Raw genomic sequence first — 20,509 nt, forward strand, 5'->3', positions numbered from 1 at the left:
TCTAAACGGTTTACTATCCCAAAACAAATTAGGTAAAGCATTAAATTTATCTCTTCTCTCCAAATAAAAAATGAACTAGTGAACTGGTAAAAGTCTAGAAGGTGTAGGGGAGGTGTCACACCCTAGTTAGTTCAAGCATTAGAGTGTGCATCATGTTTAAATTCCTCTTAAATTTGAAATGGGGAAGACAGAACCCCTAGCCCCCCCCCCCTGGAAACAACTAGGGTTTACTAAAATTATTTTCAATGAACCTGAAATGCCCTTCTAAAAGTTCACTCTCTTTGTCTTGGGTTAGAACCTCTGGCAAAATTGGTGCACAATTTTCTAGGTCAACAAAAGGTCATTGAATTAAATCATAAGTATTTGATTTTGGGCATTTAAATGCTATAAAATAATTTAAATGCTCAAATAATTCTGGAAATAAATACTTGCTGTTGGAAATATTCTAAACAGAGCCCACAATTATTTTCAGGATTTTTGGAAACGCTTTAGTATTTTTAATAAAGCCCAACAGTTGCAGTTAAATAGAAAAAGAAAACAAATCAGAAAAGGAGAGAGAGGGAGAAGCCCACCTGGGCCTTACCTGTGCTGGCCCGGCCCACCTGGCCTGTGCCAGTCGTCACCCACCTCTGCCACAGAGGCGTGTCGCCGGCGCGTGCACCCGCGGCCACCTCCTGCTTCCACCTCCTGCTGCCTCCTCGTCCCCATCCGAGCGCCACGGAGACGCCCAGCACCTCCCTGCACTCCTCCCCTCTCTCCCCCTCATCTCCCTCACCCTCTCCCGCAATGGCCGAGCGCGATCCTCGCCGCCGTTCGCCTTAATTGTCACTAGAGCCACCCCCTCGCCTCCCTGACGTGCTCGTGAGCTCCGCCTCCATCGTCCACGCCTCCTCGTCGACTCACGCGACGCCGGACGCCTCCAAGCGCCTCCCCGACGCCTTCTTCTTCCTCGGTCCGCCGAGATCGCCGGCAACGCCCCGACGACGTCCGACCTCCCCCGAGCCCACTGAGACGCGTTCTGCAACCGCCGTGAGCTCCTCTACCGATCCCCCCTCTTCTCTGCTTCGTTTGCTCGCCGTAGACGCCTCCCCCTTGCTCACCGTAGCATGCCGCCGCGCGAGCTCGACGCCGGCGTCACTCCGGTGGCCATTTGGTCAAGCGTGGGTGCTTAACACACTCACCGCACCTCGTAGCGCCTCGCTAGTGCGTCCGTTTCCCCGCTAGCTCGCTGCAGCAGCAAAACCACCAACGGCCGAGCTCCGGCCGCCACCACGAGCTCGATTCCGGTGAGCTCGCTCCACCCCAGCTCCTCCCACTTGCCCCACTAGATGCGCGCGAGCCCCAGCTTCGCGTAGGACCAAACCCCGGTCGATTTGGTCGCCTGTGGGCGATTTCCGAAGCTCTCCGCCGTCTCGGCCTCGCCGGCGACTCAACGCCGGCGGGATTAACCTCGCTGACCAGGGGTTTGACCCCTGTTTGACCCCGCCCGAGTCACTGATAGGTGGGGCCGGCTCCTAACTAAATTGGATTAGTTTTAATTAGAGCTAATCACTCTGTTAGAGGCTAATGACGTCGTTAACTAACCCTCTCTCACTGACATGTGGGCCCAGGGCCTAACTAACCCAGTTTAGTGCTAACTAACCACTAACTAACTCTGTTAGTTAGCTGAGAGACTGACAGAAGGGGCCCACCAGTCAGGTTTGACCCGGGCTGGCGCCTTTGACCCGCTGACGTCATAGTGACGCAGTGCTGACGCATTAAATCAATTACTGGATTTATTCTTTAATAGAAAATTCCAAAAAATAGTCAAAACTTCTAAAAATCATAGAAAATCAACCATAGCTCCAAATGCAAAGATTTATATATGAAAAATGATCAGAAATATTCAATCTATCCATCTCTAATGGATTCATGCATGAAAAAACAAGTTTACCTTACTGTTTAAGCAGAATAAGGTAATGCACTAATAAAGCCATGTTTAATGAGCTAATAGTTGAATCTTTGATTCAAATGAGTTCATCCCCTTCTGTTTTAGCTTGCATTAGGCCAAGACACTTTCATTTTGCCATGTCATAGCATGCATCATATTTTTGCATATTGCCATGTGTTGATTATGTTTCGGTGTGTCTTTCGTGGTAGGTTCTGCCTCCGAGGATAACCTCGAGTATCCGTCTGAAGGGCAGTACCCTACTACCTCTACAACAGGCAAGCAACCCATTGATCATTCTGATACAACCCATGTTCTCACTTCTACCCTTGTTTACTGCATTAAGACATCGCGATTCAAACTGCTGTGTGCTACGGTAGTTGAACCCTTATCCTCTGCATGACCTGTCATTGCCACAGTAACTGGATGAAACCCACTAGCATGTGTAGGAGTTGATTGAGCCATGTATGTGATTCCTACCTTGCTATGCCTGCTATGCTTAGAGTTGTGTCAGGTCTGGTTCATCTGGGTGATGGGCTAGAGTGATATGATTATGTCGGTAATATGAGGGATGCGTTGAACATGTTTTGGTAAAGGTATCGATGAGAGGCCATGTAGGAGTACATGACGGGTTGTTTCATTGAGGCCGTCCATAAGAACTGAGATCTGTATGTGTGATTTAAGATGCAGTTACTACCGTACATTGGGCCCGAAACCAATGGACCCTCTCAGCTTCTTAATCACCCTAGTACTCTGTCCAGGAGTTGCAAATAGTTTCTGGTGTTTGTAGGTTATGTGTTTGTGGCCGTGCATAGCGCTGACCCTAGGGGTGAGCTATGTTGCGGTAGGTACACCGTGGCCGGGTATGCCAGGCGCCCGTTTGGCGTCTCGGGACTCTGTTCACATCGTTCGGGGCCATATGTGGAAACCTCGGCCGGACTCCCTGCGGATGGAACCTGGATAGGCGATAAACCTGGACTAGAGACTTAAGTGTTTAGGTAGGCTGTGGCCGACACCCTCGCTGGGCTTCCGCTTGAAGGTTGCCGAGTACATGTCGTGTAAACGGCAGTAAGTGGTGAAAGCGTGTATGAAGAAGTACACCCCTGCAGGGCATAAAACTATTCGAATAGCCTCGTCCGCGGTAAAGGACTACTAGGTTGCCTATACAGTTCATAGACAAGTTAATGGATACTACTAAAAGACTCAAGATAAGTGTGAGTACCGAGGATGGCCCTCTCGTAGGATGATGAGGGAGGATCCCCGGTGGAGTATTGTGTTGGTGAATAGTGGACTCATGTGCGAAAACTATTTTACCAGTGGAGTTCCGTAGGATAGCTTAGCCAAGAGTCAAAGCTGGCTTGCTGCAATAACCCCACCACCTTCTTGAGAATGAGCATGTATAGTAGGTTCTGTTGTAAGACTTGCTGAGTACTTTTGTACTCATGTTTGCTTAATTACTGTTTTCAGACGACAACACCGCCCCCTCCGATGGGTTCTACGTAGACCTTGACGTCGACGAGTGACTAGCCACCCAGGTGGTGATCCTGGCCATGGAGGGCCCTATGTAGATAATCAGGCTTCGAGAAGCCTTCTTTCTTTCTAGTGTCTGTACTCAGACTAGTTGCTTCCGCTTGTGCTTGTATGATTGTATGACTTGAGTGTCGGGTCATGTGACCCCTATCTGTATGAACATGTTATGTATGGCTCTCTGGAGCCTTTAAATAAAGTACTTGAGTTGTAGAGTTTTGTTGTGATGCCATGTTGTATGTACTCATATCGGGCATATTGTGTGTATGATTGAAATGCTTGGTATGAGTGGGATCTGACAATCTAGTTGTTTATCCTTGGCAGCATTTCTTATGGGGAAATGTAGTCTAGTGTTCCTGAGTCATAGTAGTCCGCTACAGCCCAGTTCACCGGGAGTCCTGCTAGCCTAGCACTACTGTTCAGGACACTTGACTGGCCGGCATGTGTTTCACTTCGTTCCTATGTCTATCCCTTCGGGGAAATGTCACGCGGTGACTTCCGGAGTCCTACCTAGCCTGCTACAGCCCGGGTTCCCCGGAGTCCTGTTAGCCCAGTGCTACAACCCGGAATCACTCGCTGATGACCGACATGCTCGATGTGATTCATGTATGCCTGTCTCCATAGGTCTGTGCCGCTTTGGGTTCACGACTAGCCATGTCGGCCCGGGTTCTCTGTCATATGGATGCTAGCGACACTGTCATATACGTGAGCCAAAAGGTGCAAACGGTCCCGGGCCATGGTAAGGCGACACCCATGGGATACCGTGCGTGAGGCCGCAAAGTGATATGAGGTGTTACCGGCTAGATCGATGTGGCTTGGAATCGGGGTCCTGGCAGCGTTGGCATCAGAGCCGGACTGCCTGTAGGTTTATGGAGCCAAACTGGTCGATGTCGAGTCTAGAAATGCTTTAGTTATATGTAGGGGAATTGATTGTGGGAGGGAACGTAAGGCTCTTTTACTCCTTTACCTTATGCCCTCTGCTCTGAGTCATTCTCTTCTCATTCAACGTGGGTTAAAGACTAGGCTCTCTTCTTCTATTAGGGTCACATGTTACTAATCCGTAGTAACTTATAGGATTGTTGTTACAAGTCCCAGTTCAGTTTCTACTATTTTTAGTATGTTGCTAATTGGATCAGAACCTTGATATGATGTTGTTGAGTGGTATTGCAAACTGTTGTGGATGTCTCAAATCTTTTTCTGAGCATTTACAGCTGTTATGCTGTCCAATTTTCCCTAGAAATTCTAATGTCTTCGCATTGTGGTTGTGCTTTCAGATGGCCAACCGTGCTCAAAACCAAGTGGTTCGCCTGACCCGGTGCCTCGACGTGCCCGGTCATACCGCTATGTTAGTCCGGGTAATGATCGAGACAGGTTACCGTTGGTATCCCGAATACACTGTCGAAGAGCAGTTCTGAGATTTTAATCAAAGCAAATATTTCTGCACCGTCAGGATATTTCCTTCTTATCCTGGATCTACCGAGCCCCTTCACTGTTCCTATGGGCTCGGGTTACTGTTGAGATGGCTATGCAGGATGCTGCCTATTCCATGATGACCATCATGCGAGTCCGGACTGGCCTGCTTCGGAGCACCGACTTCCGTTACATGCCAGCTTCACTTCCGGGAGCGCAAGGGTATCTTCAGGATATCTATGCTGACTCCACTCAGGAGGACTCATTAACTCGTACCACTGCCGAGATGCTCGAAGATAAGGACCGAGAGAATTGGGCCTTGAGGCTGGAGCTTTTCAATACCCGTGCTGATCATTGGGCCACATTGACTCAGTTTGCACCTGCGGTGCAAGCTGGATGTATGGATACAAGGGATCTGTATCCTGTGAGATCTGCTCTGCCAGACATGGTGGATTGGCGTGATGTGGGAGGCATCACCCCACCCCGTGGTCCCCGCAGGCCACTATTTGTTGGTCCAAGACCTCATCCTAGCCCCTTTGGTCCACAAGCTCCTCAGGACCATCTGTTTCCGGATGATCACGTTGAACTTCCAGGCTATGGAGGTGACTTCTATGAGGACTACTACGGAGCTGTCTGAGTTAGTAGTAGTACCACTAGTATTGTAACAGTTGTATCTCCACTGTCCTGCGTGACTTGTGGAATATGACTTTGTGTGTAATAAATTCCGAAGGTGTAGACAAATAATGTATAGGAGCTTGGAATGCCTCCGATGAGATGTAACGTCTTTCATCATAGTTGTACTGTAGCCTGGGCTTGTACTAAACTATGTATGATGTGTATGACCGTTGGTATATATATGGCAGTTTTACATTACCATGACATACGGATGAACATCTCTGCATTCCGTGTTATCCATCACATTCTGCACTTCCCTGCTAAGTTTGAGCCATCTTTATCTAAACCGTTGTCTTGTTTTCTCCTAGGATGGTCAACACCCGCAGCAACCCTGCTGCCCCGGAGTAGGGGGAAGCCAGTGCAGCTAGGGGTGAAAATCTGCCTCACCCGCCTTCTCTGGCCGAAGTAATGCTGGAGGCAGAAAGAAACAAGCGTGAGACTAACCGCCTGCTAGAGCGGATTGAGCAGAACACTGCACGCCACCCGCGAAATGACTTGGTGTCAATCAATGACTTTATCAAGCTGTACCCACCAAAGTTTAACCATTCCGTCGAGCCCCTCGACGCGGATGACTGGCTTCGCAGCATCAGCCACAAGCTACGTTCTGCCAACATAGCCGAAGCCGACAAGGTTACTTACGCTGCCTACCACCTCGAAGGCCCTGCTAGCCACTGGTGGGAGAATTTTGAAGCTATGCGCCCGGTCGGCCAAATCACTACTTGGGCTGAATTCAGTGAGGCTTTCCGTGAGCATCACATTCCGGAAGGTCTCATGGATCACAAGAGGGAGGAGTTCTGCAATTTCACCCAAGGAAGACTGACTGTGGATGCTTATAGTCGTGAATTTGGGAATCCGGCACGCTATGCTCCCGAAGAGGTGTCTACCGACGCTAAGAAGCAGGCAAGGTTCCGCAAGGGACTTAGCCCTGAGCTTTGCCGCGATCTCCGTCTGCACGAGTGCACATCCTTTCAAAAGTTGGTCAATAAAGCCATCAGTGCTGAGACAGGCCAGACTGATTATGACGCTTCACGCAAGCACTCACGTGATTTTAGCTCTTCATCCGGCTCTGGAGCTCAGAAGCGCCGGGTGTGGATCCCAAGCACGGCACTGCCACCCAGGTTCATCCCGAGGCCATCCTTTGAGGCACCTCATCCCAACCAGCAATTTGCACCACCCAAGCCCTATGGTGGCCCCGCTGCTAATGTTGCTCCACGCCCCAATGTGGTGACATGTTTCAAGTGTGGAGAGCCGGGTCACTATAGCCGAGAGTGTCCCCAGAACAACAACCCCAATCAAACTGGAAAGTCTGTTGGCCGTGGTAAGCCCGCGGGAAAGACATTCCGCCAAGCCGGTCACCACTGCCCGTGGCCATGTCAACTATGTTTCAGCCGAGGAGGCTCATGAGGATCCTAACATCATCCTTGGTACGCTCCTTGTTAACTGCCATCCGGCATCTGTTCTTTTGATACTGGAGCATCTCATTCATTCATATCCGAGAACTATGCTCGATTGCACAACACGACATTCTGTGACATGCCCTCTACCATGGAAATTCAAACTCCTGGCTCTAGATGGCAAACTTCTATAGTAAGCCATGGGAACGAAATTCTTGTCGATAGACTTGTCTTCCTTGCTTCCTTAATCGCTCTCAAGTCCTCGGACATAAACATCATTTTGGGTATGGACTAGATGTCAGCTCATTATGCTAAGATTGATTTTGCCACTAGAACCGTTCAACTTAATCACCCATCGGGCAAGACAGTCAATGTCTTAACTCGAGTGGCCAAGTGCCAGCTTTACTCCCTAAATGCCAACCCCCTTCCAGACCTTGAGGATGTTCCGGTAGTCTGAGACTTTCCGGATGTCTTTCCAGAAGAACTGCCAGGTGTTCCACCTGACATGGATGTCGAGTTTGTGATAGACCTTGTTCCAGGAACCATTCCAATTTCTAGAAGACCCTACAAGATGGCACCCTTAGAACTAGCCGAGCTTAAGAACCAACTCGATGAGTCCTTGAAAAAGGGTTTCATCCGTCCTAGTTCCTCTCCTTGGGCTTGCCCCGTCCTCTTCGTCAAGAAGAAGGATGGAACGGATCGAATGGTTGTAGATTATCGACCTGTCAACTTGGTCACCATCAAGAACAAGTATCCGCTTCCTAGGATTAACGATCTGTATGATCAGCTCGCTGGATCCTCAGTCTTTTCCAAGATGGATTTGAGATTAGGCTACCATCAGATCAAAATCAGAAACGGGGACATTCCCAAAACGGCCTTTGTTACTCGTTATGGCCAATACGAGTACACCGTTATTTCCTTCGGTTTAACCAATGCCCCAGCTACCTTCTCTCGACTAATGAACTCAGTCTTCATGGAGTACTTGGATAAATTCGTTGTAGTATACCTCGATGACATACTCATCTACTCCAAGAATGAAGAGGAACATGCCGAACATCTAAGGCTGGTATTGATGAAACTTCGAGAGCATCGCCTTTATGCCAAATTCTCCAAGTGTGAATTTTGGTTGCCAGAAGTGACCTATCTAGGCCATGTAATCTCTGGTAAGGGTATTGCTGTCAATCCCGAGCGAGTTCAAGCCGTCCTTGATTGGACTCCACCTGAGACGGTCAAGAAAGTTCGGAGCTTCCTTGGCTTAGCGAGCTATTGCCGCCGCTTCGTCGAGAATTTCTCCAAGGTTGCTAAACCTCTAACTGAACTCCTCAAGAAAGATAAAAAGTTCGAGTGGACTCCACAGTGCGAGTTCAGCTTTCAGGAACTGAAAAGACGCCTGACATCTGCTCCCGTACTGGTACCACCAGATTTCTCCAAGGACTTTGTTATCTATTGCGATGCCTCGCGACAAGGACTAGGTTGCATAGTCATGCAGGATCGTCAGGTAATTGCCTATGCTTCACGGCAATTACACCCACATGAGGAAAACTATCCCACACATGATCTAGAGCTTGCAGCTGTAGTCCATGCACTCAAAACTTGGCGACATTACCTCCTTGGTAATCGTTGCAAGATCTTCACCGATCACCAAAGTTTGAAATATATCTTCACCCAACCAGATTTGAATCTCAGGCAAAGACGTTGGGTCGAGTTGATCTCCGATTACGACTTAGGAATAACTTACACCCCGGGCAAAGCCAATGTCATGGCTGATGCGCTAAGCCGTAAGTCCTATTGTAACAACCTGATGTTACAACAAAGTCAACCACTTCTCCATGAGGAATTTCATAAGCTTAATCTTCACATTGTTCCTCGAGGATTCCTATCCACCCTGGTGGCGAAACCTACCCTTACGGATCAGATCATCAAGGCACAGAAGGTAGTCCGGGAATCTCCCGTATTAAGAGAAACATTAAGAAAGGAGTCGCGAATTGTTTCTCCATTGATGATCAAGGTGTCGTATACTTTGGAAATCGCCTAGTGGTTCCAAAGGCACGAAACCTGAGGCGGCTGATCCTTAAGGAAGCTCATGAATCCCCTCTCACCATTCATCCCGGTAGTACTAAAATGTATCAAGACCTATGCCAGAGGTTTTGGTGGACTAGGATGAAGAGAGAAATCTCTCAATACATTGCTAATTGCGACGTTTGTCGTCGTGTTAAGGCAGAGCATCAACAGCCTGCTGGCACCCTTCAACCTTTGGCTATTCCTGAATGGAAATGGGATAAAATCAGTATGGATTTCATCACTGGGTTTCCCTGGACCAAGAGAGGGAATAATGCCATCTTCGTCGTGATCGACCGACTTTCCAAGGTAGCCCACTTTCTACCTGTTCGTGAGAGTATCACCGCTAGCCAGCTAGCCGAATTATACATCTCCCAAATAGTGTCTCTTCATGGTGTTCCATTGGAAATTAACTCAGACCATGGGAGTCTCTTCACCTCTTGATTTTGGGAAAGTTTCCAACATGCTATGGGAACTCGTCTCTCTTTTAGCACTGCCTTCCACCCTCAATCAAATGGTCAAGTAGAACGAGTCAATCAAATTCTGGAAGATATGCTCCGAGCCTCTGTCATCTCATTCGGAATGGGGTGGGAGAAATGCCTTCCATTCGCGGAGTTTGCTTACAACAATAGTTATCAAGCTAGCTTAGGCAAGGCTCCTTTCGAAGTTCTCTATGGACGAAAATGTCGAACGCCTCTTAACTGGCCAGAAACCAGGGAAAGACAACTCTTTGGCCCGGATATGATTCAGGAAGCAGAAGAGCAGGTTCGCGTTATTCGTGAGAATTTGAAAACAGCCCAATCTCGTCAAAAGAGTCAATATGATCATAAACATAAGCCTATGACTTATGAAGTCGACGAGAAGGCTTACCTTCGAGTTACTCCGTTAAAGGGAACCCATCGTTTCGGTATCAAAGGCAAATTGGCTCCTCGTTACATTGGACCCTTTCGCATTCTTGCCAAACGAGGAGAAGTTGCCTACCAATTGGAACTACCTTCGCATCTTTCCAGAGTTCACGATGTCTTCCACGTTTCTCAACTCAGGCGTTGCTTCGCGGATCCTATCCGTAGAGTGGACCAAAAAATGCTTGATCTACAAGATAATCTCTCATATCGGGAATATCCCGTTCGTATCCTTGATCAAGCCGAGCGTACCACTCGACGCCATAACATCAAGTTTCTCAAGGTTCAATGGTCACACCATTCTGAGAAAGAAGCCACTTGGGAAAGGGAGGATCGTCTTCGACTCGAGTACCCCACCTTCTTCCCGGAGGATCCTAAATCTCGGGACGAGATTCTTTTGAGTGGGGGTGAGTTGTCACACCCTAGTTAGTTCAAGCATTAGAGTGTGCATCATGTTTAAATTCCTCTTAAATTTGAAATGGGGAAGACAGAACCCCCAGCCCCCCTAGAAACAACTAGGGTTTACTAAAATTATTTTCAATGAACCTGAAATGCCCTTCTAAATGTTCACTCTCTTTGTCTTGGGTTAGAACCTCTGGAAAAATTGGTGCACAATTTTCTAGGTCAACAGAAGGTCATTGAATTAAATCATAAGTATTTGATTTTGGGAATTTAAATGCTATAAAATAATTTAAATGCTCAAATAATTCTGGAAATAAATGCTCGCTGTTGGAAATATTCTAAACAGAGCCCACAATTATTTTCAGGATTTTTGGAAACGCTTTAGTATTTTTAATAAAGCCCAACAGTTGCAGTTAAATAGAAAAAGAAAACAAATCAGAAAAAGAGAGAGAGGGAGAAGCCCACCTGGGCCTTACATGTGCTGCCCGGCCCACCTGGCTTGTGCCAGTCGTCACCCACCTCTGCTAGTAGGCAGAGGCGTGTCGCCGGCGCGTGCACCCGCGGCCACCTCCTGCTTCCACCTCCTGCTGCCTCCTCGTCCCCATCCGAGCGCCACGGAGACGCCCAGCACCTCCCTCCACTCCTCCCCTCTCTCCCCCTTGTCTCCCTCACCCTCTCCTGCAATGGCCGAGCGCGATCCTCGCTGCCGTTCGCCATAATTGTCACCAGAGCCACCCCCTCGCCTCCCTGACGTGCCCGTGAGCTCCGCCTCCATCGTCCACGCCTCCTCGTCGACTCATGCGACGCTGGACGCCACCAAGCGCCTCCCTGACGCCTTCTTCTTCCTCGGTCCGCCGAGATCGCCGGCAACGCCCCGACGACGTCCGACCTCCCCCGAGCCCGCTGAGACGCGTTCTGCAACCGCCGTGAGCTCCTCTACCGATGCCCCCCTCTTCTCTGCTTCGTTTTCTTGCCGTAGACGCCGCCCCCTTGCTCACCGTAGCACGCCGCCGCGCGAGCTCGACGCCGGCGTCACTCCGGTGGCCATTTGGTCAAGCGCGGGTGCTTAACGCACTCACCGCACCTCGTAGCGCCTCGCTAGTGCGTCTGTTTCCCCGCTAGCTCGCTGCAGCAGCAAAACCACCAACGGCCGAGCTCCGGCCGCCGCCACGAGATCGATTCCGGCGAGCTCGCTCCACCCCAGCTCCTCCCACTTGCCCCACTAGATGCGCGCGAGCCCCAGCTTCGCGTAGGACCAAACCCCGGTCGATTTGGTCGCCTGTGGGCGATTTCCGAAGCTCTCCGCCGTCTTGGCCTCGCCGGCGACTCAACGCCGGCGGGATTAACCCCGCTGACCAGTGGTTTGACCCCTGTTTGACCCCGCCCGAGTCACTGATAGGTGGGGCCGGCTCCTAACTAAATTGGATTAGTTTTAATTAGAGCTAATCACTCTGTTACAGGCTAATGACGCCGTTAACTAACCCTCTCTCACTGACATGTGGGCCCAGGGCCTAACTAACCCAGTTTAGTGCTAACTAACCACTAACTAACTCTGTTAGTTAGCTAAGAGACTGACAGAAAGGGCCCACCAGTCAGGTTTGACCTGGGCTGGCGCCTTTGACCCGCTGACGCCATAGTGACGCAGTGCTGACGCATTAATTCAATTACTGGATTTATTCTTTAATAGAAAATTCCAGAAAATAGTCAAAACTTCTAAAAATCATAGAAAATCAACCATAGCTCCAAATGCAAAGATTTATATATGAAAAATGATCAGAAAAATTGAATCCATCCATCTGTAATGGTTTCATGCATGACAAAACAAGTTTACCTTGCTGTTTAAGCAGAATAAGGTAATGCACTAATAAAGCCATGTTTAATGAGCTAATAATTGAATCTTTGATTCAAATGAGTTCATCCCCTTATGTTTTAGCTTGCATTAGGCCAAGACACTTTCATATTGCCATGTCATAGCATGCATCATATTGTTGCATATTGCCATGTGTTGATTATGTTTCAGTGTGTCTTTCGTGGTAGGTTCTGCCTCCGAGGATAACCCCGAGTATCCGTCTGAAGGGCAGTACCCAACTACCTCTACAACAGGCAAGCAACCCATTGATCATTCCGATACAACCCATGTTCTCGCTTCTGCCCTTGTTTACTGCATTAAAACATCGCGATTCAAACTGCTGTGTGCTACGGTAGTTGAACCCTTATCCTCTGCATGACCTGTCATTGTCACAGTAACTAGATGAAACCCACTAGCATGTGTAGGAGTTGATTGAGCCATGTATGTGATTCCTACCTTACTATGCCTGCTATGCTTAGAGTTGTGTCAGGTCTGGTTCATCTGGGTGATGGGCTAGAGTGATATGATTATGTCGGTAATATGAGGGATGTGTTGAACATGTTTTGGTAAAGGTATCGATGAGAGGCCATGTAGGAGTACATGGTGGGTTGTTTCATTGAGGCCGTCCATAAGAACTGAGATCTGTATGTGTGATTTAAGATGCAGTTACTACCATACATTGGGCCCGAAACCAATGGACCCTCTCGGCTTCTTAATCACCCTAGTACTCTGTCCAGGAGTTGCAAATAGTTTCTGGTGTTTGTAGGTTATGTGTTGGCGGCCGTGCGTAGCACTGACCCTAGGGGTGGGCTATGTTGCAGTAGATACACCGTGGCCGGGTATGCCGGGCGCCCGTTTGGCGTCTCGGGACTCTGTTCACATCGTTCGGGGCCGTATGTGGAAACCTCAGCCGGACTCCCTGCGGATGGAACCTGGATAGGCGATAAACCTAGACTAGAGACTTAAGTGTTTAGGTAGGCCGTGGCCGACACCCTCGCTGGGCTTCCGCTTGAAGGTTGCCGAGTACATGTCGTGTAAACGGCGGTAAGTGGTGAAAGCGTGTATGAAGAAGTACACCCCTGCAGGGCATAAAACTATTCGAATAGCCGCGTCCGCGGTAAAGGACTACTTGGTTGCCTATACAGTTCATAGACAAGTTAATGGATACTACTAAAAGACTCAAGATAAGTGTGAGTACCGAGGATGGCCCTCTTGTAGGATGACGAGGGAGGATCCCCGGTGGAGTATTGTGTTGGTGAATAGTGGACTCATGTGCGAAAACTATTTTACCAGTGGAGTTCCGTAGGATAGCTTAGCCAAGAGTCAAAGCTGGCTTGCTGCAATAACCCCACCACCTTCTTGAGAATGAGCATGTATAGTAGGTTCTGTTGTAAGACTTGCTGAGTACTTTTGTACTCATGTTTGCTTAATTACTGTTTTTAGACGACAACACCACCCCCTCCGATGGGTTCTACATAGACCTTGACGTCGACGAGTGACTAGCCACCCAGGTGGTGATCCTAGCCATGGAGGGCCCTATGTAGATAATCAGGCTTCGAGAAGCCTTCTTTCTTTCTAGTGTCTGTACTCAGACTAGTTGCTTCCGCTTGTGCTTGTATGATTGTATGACTTGAGTGTCGGGTCATGTGACCCCTATCTGTATGAACATGTTATGTATGGCTCTCTGGAGCCTTTAAATAAAGTACTTGAGTTGTAGAGTTTTGTTGTGATGCCATGTTGTATGTACTCATATCGGGCATATTGTGTGTATGATTGAAATGCTTGGTATGAGTGGGATCCGACAATCTAGTTGTTTATCCTTGGCAGCCTTTCTTATGGGGAAATGTAGTCTAGTGTTCCTCGAGCCATAGTAGTCCGCTACAGCCCGGTTCACCGGAGTCCTGCTAGCCCAGCACTACTATTCAGGACACTTGACTGGCCGGCATGTGTTTCACTTCGTTCCTATGTCTGTCCCTTCGGGGAAATGTCACGTGGTGACTTTCGAAGTCCTGCCTAGCCTGCTACAGCCCGGGTTCCCCGGAGTCCTGTTAGCCCAGTGCTACAGCCCGGAATCACTCGCTGATGACCGACATGCTCGATGTGATTTATGTATGCCTGTCTCCATAGGTCTGTGCCGCTTTGGGTTCACGACTAGCCATGTCGGCCCGGGTTCTCTGTCATATGGATGCTAGCGACACTGTCATATACGTGAGCCAAAAGGCGCAAACGGTCCCGGGCCCTGGTAAGGCGACACCCGTGGGATACCGTGCGTGAGGCCGCAAAGTGATATGAGGTGTTACCGGCTAGATCGATGTGGCTTGGAATCGGGGTCCTAACAGGAGGAAGCGGCATGGACGGGGAAATTTCCATGCCGCCAAATCATTTGTCGTCACCACCCAGTCCAACCACCATCCAACACCCATGCCCTAACATCAGCTCCCTAGCCCCCCCCCCACCCCCACACACACACTGCCTCACTCCACCTTCTTCATCCTCGTGCCACCCCTAAAACTACCCCATTCATCTCTTCCATTGCGGTCGGCCAGTGCACCCACATCCTCCAATTTTCTTCCCAGCACCTCATGTTGTGTCATCGTGTACATGTCGTGCACCTCCCATCTCACGCCATGTGCCGCTGTGCCCTGGATGTCATTGACGAGTGGGTTCCATACGGTAGTGTGTAGGGAAAGTTCATAGGTAATGAGATTTAGGTAATCTACTTGAGGAGATGCAAAAAAGGATTCTCCACTTTTTCTCTCTGCTATACCCGAACAATTTAAAATTTTTGTTGGACTTGCTTGATACCCACAAGTATGAATAAAACCTGAAAATTAAAACATTTCACCAACAAAACATGAAGCATCAACTACTAAACAACAATTAACATTGAGAAGTGATTGTAGAGATTAATCTACATCAATTGCACATGGATGCAGTCGGAGATGGAGATGAGGGTTGGTGTTGTAGATGGAATTGGTGTAGATGAAGTTGATGAAGAAGCTCCAATGATATGCCTTGGTTTTGTGAGAATTCCCGGCCCCAGACGTCCGAGAAAAATACTTGGGTTCTTTGTTTTGCCCTGATGGTGAAAGTCCGTGAAAAATAAAGGTGTATTTTTAGAGTGGATGATGGTGAAAGTTAAAGGAGAAGAAATGTGTCATGGAAGAGTAGAGAAAGAAGATGAACAATACATGGGGAAAGACGGTTGGAGAAAGAAGAGGACAATTTGATCGTTAGTTTTCAATCCAACAGCTTAGACCCCTTCGTTCTAAACGGACTGATGTAATATTAAGAAAAACATTTAATTGATGAATTGTTTTTTTCTCTTCTGAGGCTGGCCTGCTGAGAATATATTCTTTTCATTCAATTTTCCTAAATCTCAGTCAGTTGAGACTTGATTATGTCTCAGTCGATACTATATTTATAGGATATTACATTTAGATCTGTGTAATTTCTTTCTTTCTTTCTTATACATGTTATGTCATTTGATTGATATTTGGTTAAGTTTCAGTCGATTGAGAATTCACACCCTTCTTTGTACTACGTAAATAGTAGTTCTGTGTTCAGTTTGGTCCTGAACTCCTGATGCGCGCTACGTTGGCTCAAGAGAGGTCCTCAAGTTTTTTCGGAAAAAACAGAGGTCCTCAAGTTTTTTGACCGAGTCCTATAATCGGCTGGTCCTATAATAGTCCAGTGGACAGTGAAAACATGCATACATCCGTCTTGTTCCATGTGTGTGCAGCATTGTTCGTTTCCGATCGATGAGAGCGGCACGCAGGCAGGCGATATCATTATGAGCGTCAGGTGCTTGTCAGCACGCATGGAGCCATACATACAAAATCAAACACAGAAACCACTAAACAAAACGATCTCGTCAGAACCGAACAACGTAACGGTACTACTGTTACGTGCATCTTCTACGTGTGTCTGCTAGGACAGTACACACCCCAACGCATGCGTGCATGACCGATGGAGAAGAGAAGTGAAGGCACAACCACTCCCTCTGTCCGTCGCGAGGAGAAGTGAACGTGGACATCACGATTCAGAAACTTCACAGTGGTAAGATCCGATCGATTGCAGTACGTGCATCAGTGTATACATGATCTGTGCCGTTTACCTCAACCCATTCTTTTATACGTATGGTTATTTACATGGGTGTGGCGCCTCCAAGTTCCAACGCTTGACGAGTAGTAGGAGTAGACGACTGCCATTAATGGAGTCACCGAGTCATGCACGGATGGGCATGCCGGCCGGCGCGTACGCTGACATGCATGCATGCATGACAAGGTTGACATTCTGACAAGCACCATAACGGTGCCTTGGCTCCGTTGAGTGCAAAACAAGTCAAGCCTGCCGGCCGGCGCCGCACCCGTCGTTCGACCGAGTCCACCGTCGACGCAGTGCCGGTGCCATGCATGCGAGTACGCGCGCTGATCTAGCCCACGCCGTAGCCCACATCGATCGCCATCTCGGCTCCGTGCAGCGGCGCAGGAACACGCCCATGTGCATGGACGCTGCCGGCCCTCCTGCTGTCGAGGGGAGGGTCGGTCTCGCCCTGGCCTCGCCGGAAAGCTACGGCGCGTCCGTCGCGCGCGACAGTAACGCGTGCCAGGTCCGGCCATGCATCGACCATGCATGGTGGATCCACATCCACAGTACCGGCGCGGCGCCACTGCATGCACTAAACACGCGCCCATTACGCAGCTGCGACAACGTTAACCACCAGGACGGCCCGCCTAATTCATGCACACGCAGTAGAGGACAGGTCGCACACACTGGACATTGCATGTGACGAACCTCTCCTGGCCGGCCGTGTCCCTCACCCATCGACCAGCTCTTAACTAATTTGTCAAACCAGCTAGCTCGTTAAGTGGAACATACTCCATTCAAAATCTAGTATCTCCCACCGACCATCTCGTAACGCAAACGGTCTAGCTAGGAGTAGCTCGTTAAGTGGAACATACTCCAGTAATATTAATCAATCTGTTCTATGTGTCACATGCACATAAATGTAATAGGCGTCGATCTCACATATTCTCACGGCAAAGTCACGCAGTAGTAATATATTACTAGAGGTCAAAACGGCGGTGCTATTTTACATACACCGATACACGGGCATGCATGCATGTTACTACAATCGCGGGAAACTCGAGAGGGAAACGCCAAGCTTTGGTGTGTACTGCCAGTAGGACGATCGTCTCCAGTCTTCACAAAAGGCGCAGCGATTCCGGCGACGCTGTCTCTGTCCCGTAGCATCATAGTATCGTAGTATCAGTCTACCACTTGATCAATTAGCTGTACCGCACTATTCTATTCCATCCATCAGGATCCATTAGCTAATAGCTAGGCCAAACTAGTAATAAACCAGCAGCCGCGTACTGGTAGTAGCGCTACTATAATAATCTACGTACGTACTCAGCTCCAATATATCGATCGATCCGTGTGCGCGCGCGCTGGATTCAGTTGTGGATGGGAGGCTTTCTGGCGGCCGGCGAGTAGTCCATCCCGGCGATGTCGATCAGGTCCGGGTACGTCCTCGCCTCCTGCTGCTCTGGCCGCCGCGGCAGCGCCCGGCGCGACCATGTCTTCTCCTCCTGGCCGCCACCGTGGCTAGTGACCTGCGCGTCGCCGTCGTTCCTCTTCGGGGCTATCTGAAAACACACGCATTAGCCATTCCGGTCAGAGCCTAAAAATCCGGGGTAAAAAAGAAAGGAATGCGTGCGCTGCGACTGCACTGACCTGATGCTTGGCTGCTGATGCGTCGTCCGGTTCGGCGTGAGCCTGCGGCGACGGTGGCTTTTTCGCCTTTCCTGCACGCACCAAAGAGACCCCTCCCTGTTAGATTAAGGCTGCTGCCACAACTCAAGGAAGGTAAAATACTGCAAAAGCTGCACTGTTAACCTACTCGCTTTTAACTTGTATGTATACACGAAGTCTAGCTATGATTTACAGCGTCGTGTGTACTGTTGAAGGTCCGAAATGTCAGTGCGTAGCAGGCCACTAAGCGTGGTTTTAGTTATGAGTAGCATCTTCTAGTGTTTTCGTTTTTACTATCCTGACATGCATGTGACATGTGCGTGCTATAGTAGTACCGTTGCTGCTCAGAACCAGAAATGGAACTATGGGCCACGCACATATGCCAATGCATGCAAATGCATCCACAGAAAGAGAGGAACATGTTGGGAACTTGGGATCACAACAGCAGCCGGTGAAAAAAAAGAGTAGCGGGTGAAAAGAAAACCAAACTGACGATGCAGAGAGCTAAAAACTCAGGGTTTCAGGTCGTACACAACATTAGCTAGCAGTAGCACTAGTACTAATCATAGGGAATTGGAGCAGAACTGCTTAGTGCTTCTCCTTTTACATCACCCAAGCTCCAAACCAAGACGGACGCAGCATTAAGTCGACAATTTTACTGCTGAACCAGGTAATTAGGGCTGCTAGCTGCGGCCTGCAAAGGGGGGAGGTACGGTGGATATGCATCTGTGATTAGTGGTGATTAGGTTCATGGCCGCCCGGCCCGTAGTAATCTTCGTGGAACTTTGGCACGGCGGGCCGCGCGTACGCACTAGCCACCACTTGGTGGTGCTCTCTATCCTTCACAACAATGGCAGTATGAGGCGTCTGCTCCATTGCTGTACCTGAGCAATTCCCATCGGACGTGCAGTGCTTGCTGGTGCCGGTCGAATCAGCGGCGCCGTTGGGTTTGGGTGGCTGCCCGGCCAGTTGTTCCTGCTGGATGCACAAGAGAAGCACAGAAGAAATCAGCAAAACTTTACCAAAAATTGTTTCAGTTTCAGGCAGGAAGAACTTCCAGGATCAGGAATTCAGGATCATTGATCATATACAGTACACGGCACTGACCTTGTTGTTGAGTGCTTCATGCAGGTCCTTGTCCAGCCGAATCCCTGCATTTCCAGAGAGAGGAGTTTCCAGTGAGCACTGATCCAGGATATAGGGTACCCCCAAAGAGCCACCAAATGCAAGAGCAAAATTGACAAGAGTGGGTAGCCAGCCATGCATGGAGATGGAGCATACCATGTGCTGTTGTAGCCAGAACCAGGAGGAGGAGAAGAGAAGCCAGGACCATCAATGAAGACCTCATGATCTGTATGTTTGAGCTGGGTTTCCTGAGGTAGTAGAAGTGATGGCCAGGTGGGAGATGCTAGTGCTGGTGCTAAATATATGGGAGGTGGAGCAGGTGAAGGAGAATGGAAGCAAAGCCTAAGAAGAACCGGCCTCAGGCGCCTGTACTTATAGACAGGAGGGGTCTCCTCTCTCTGAACCAGTGACCACACTGTACTGGCATGTCAAACTCCCAAATAAATTAATTAAGGTGATCTTAATAAAAAACAATTAGAAATGCCGCGTACCTTGGTGTTGGTGATTGTTCTTTAAGCCACTTCTGTATCCTGTGCTTTGGTTGGGCTGTCACTTTTTAAGGAAGGTGTGTCCCCCAAAAACTTGGCAGCTGTTTAATTTACCTCTTGTGCTTGTCCTGACCTGACTCTGTTATAATTTATACAGGATTGCTCTTTTTTAAGTGCTTCAAGCTTTCAACCCCCCCCCCCCCCCCCCCCCCCCGCGCAATTGCTCAAACTTACCAGGAGTGGCATGCTACTGCTCATATCATCTTTCAACTTTTGGCTTTTCTCTTCAGAAGATTGTGACTTTCTCCTCTTTTTGCTCTAGATTTACTACTCCCTCCGATTCATATTAATTGACATTGCTTTAGTACAACTCTGATCAAAGAACAATTAGTCTGAAAACTGAAGTAGATCGATATTGTTGATGTAGTATAAATACTGACAAAGTATAGTAAAACAAAATGAAAACGAGACAATCGCAACTTATAGAGGAGTAAACGATTTTGCCAAGCGGCATATTTTTTTCTATAGGTGAAGCTCTGCCTAGTTATTGCTCCCTCCTTCCGGGTTTAGGGAACTCTCAATGGATTGGCTCTTAATGAATCATCCTAGGCAGTGGCAGAGGTATAGGGTGGCCAAGGGCCATGGCGCACCTTCATCTTTCAACCTTTGGCTTTTCTCTTCAGAAGATTGTGACTTTCTCCTCTTTTTGCTCTAGATTTACTACTCCCTCCGATTCATATTAATTGACATTGCTTTAGTACAACTCTGATCAAAGAACAATTAGTCTGAAAACTGAAGTAGATCGATATTGTTGATGTAGTATAAATACTGACAAAGTATTGTAAAACAAAATCAAAACGAGACAATCGCAACTTATAGAGGAGTAAACAATTTTGCCAAGCGGCATATTTTTTTCTATAGGTGAAGCTCTGCCTAGTTATTGCTCCCTCCTTTCGGGTTTAGGGAACTCTCAATGCATTGGCTCTTAATGAATC

The 20,509-nt window shown here is 48.6% G+C and overlaps 1 protein-coding gene across 2 annotated transcripts; it reads right to left on the reverse strand.

The window, feature by feature from the left end:
- Positions 1-17,214: 17,214 nt before the first annotated feature.
- Positions 17,215-19,355, reverse strand: LOC125534338 (uncharacterized). Of its 2 annotated transcripts, none has more exons than XM_048697590.2 (5): positions 19,183-19,355; positions 19,009-19,052; positions 18,786-18,876; positions 17,884-17,954; positions 17,215-17,795 (listed from the first exon to the last, which is right to left on the reverse strand). In XM_048697590.2, exons 1-5 carry the CDS (start codon positions 19,247-19,249, stop codon positions 17,604-17,606), a joined length of 465 nt encoding a protein of 154 aa, XP_048553547.1. In that variant the 5' UTR covers positions 19,250-19,355; the 3' UTR covers positions 17,215-17,603. The 2 variants fall into 2 exon arrangements, with proteins under 2 accessions (XP_048553547.1, XP_048553546.1); XM_048697589.2 differs by having other exon boundaries at positions 18,786-18,879.
- Between the last annotated feature and the right edge of the window lie 1,154 nt (positions 19,356-20,509).

Source organism: Triticum urartu, chromosome 2A (assembly GCF_056163025.1).
Source record: "Triticum urartu cultivar PI428250 chromosome 2A, HENAU_Tu73, whole genome shotgun sequence".
Classification (NCBI taxonomy): Eukaryota; Viridiplantae; Streptophyta; class Magnoliopsida; order Poales; family Poaceae; genus Triticum; species Triticum urartu.

Excerpts from the sequence above, each read along its gene's own strand:
- LOC125534338 (XM_048697589.2), bottom strand. The coding sequence starts at position 19,249 with ATGAGGTCTTCATTGATGGTCCTGGCTTCTCTTCTCCTCCTCCTGGTT. Across the intron at positions 17,955-18,785 it reads GTCCGATGGGAATTGCTCAG|GAAAGGCGAAAAAGCCACCG; the intron begins GTACAGCAATGG and ends TGGTGCGTGCAG. Across the intron at positions 17,796-17,883 it reads CATCAGCAGCCAAGCATCAG|ATAGCCCCGAAGAGGAACGA; the intron begins GTCAGTGCAGTC and ends GTGTGTTTTCAG.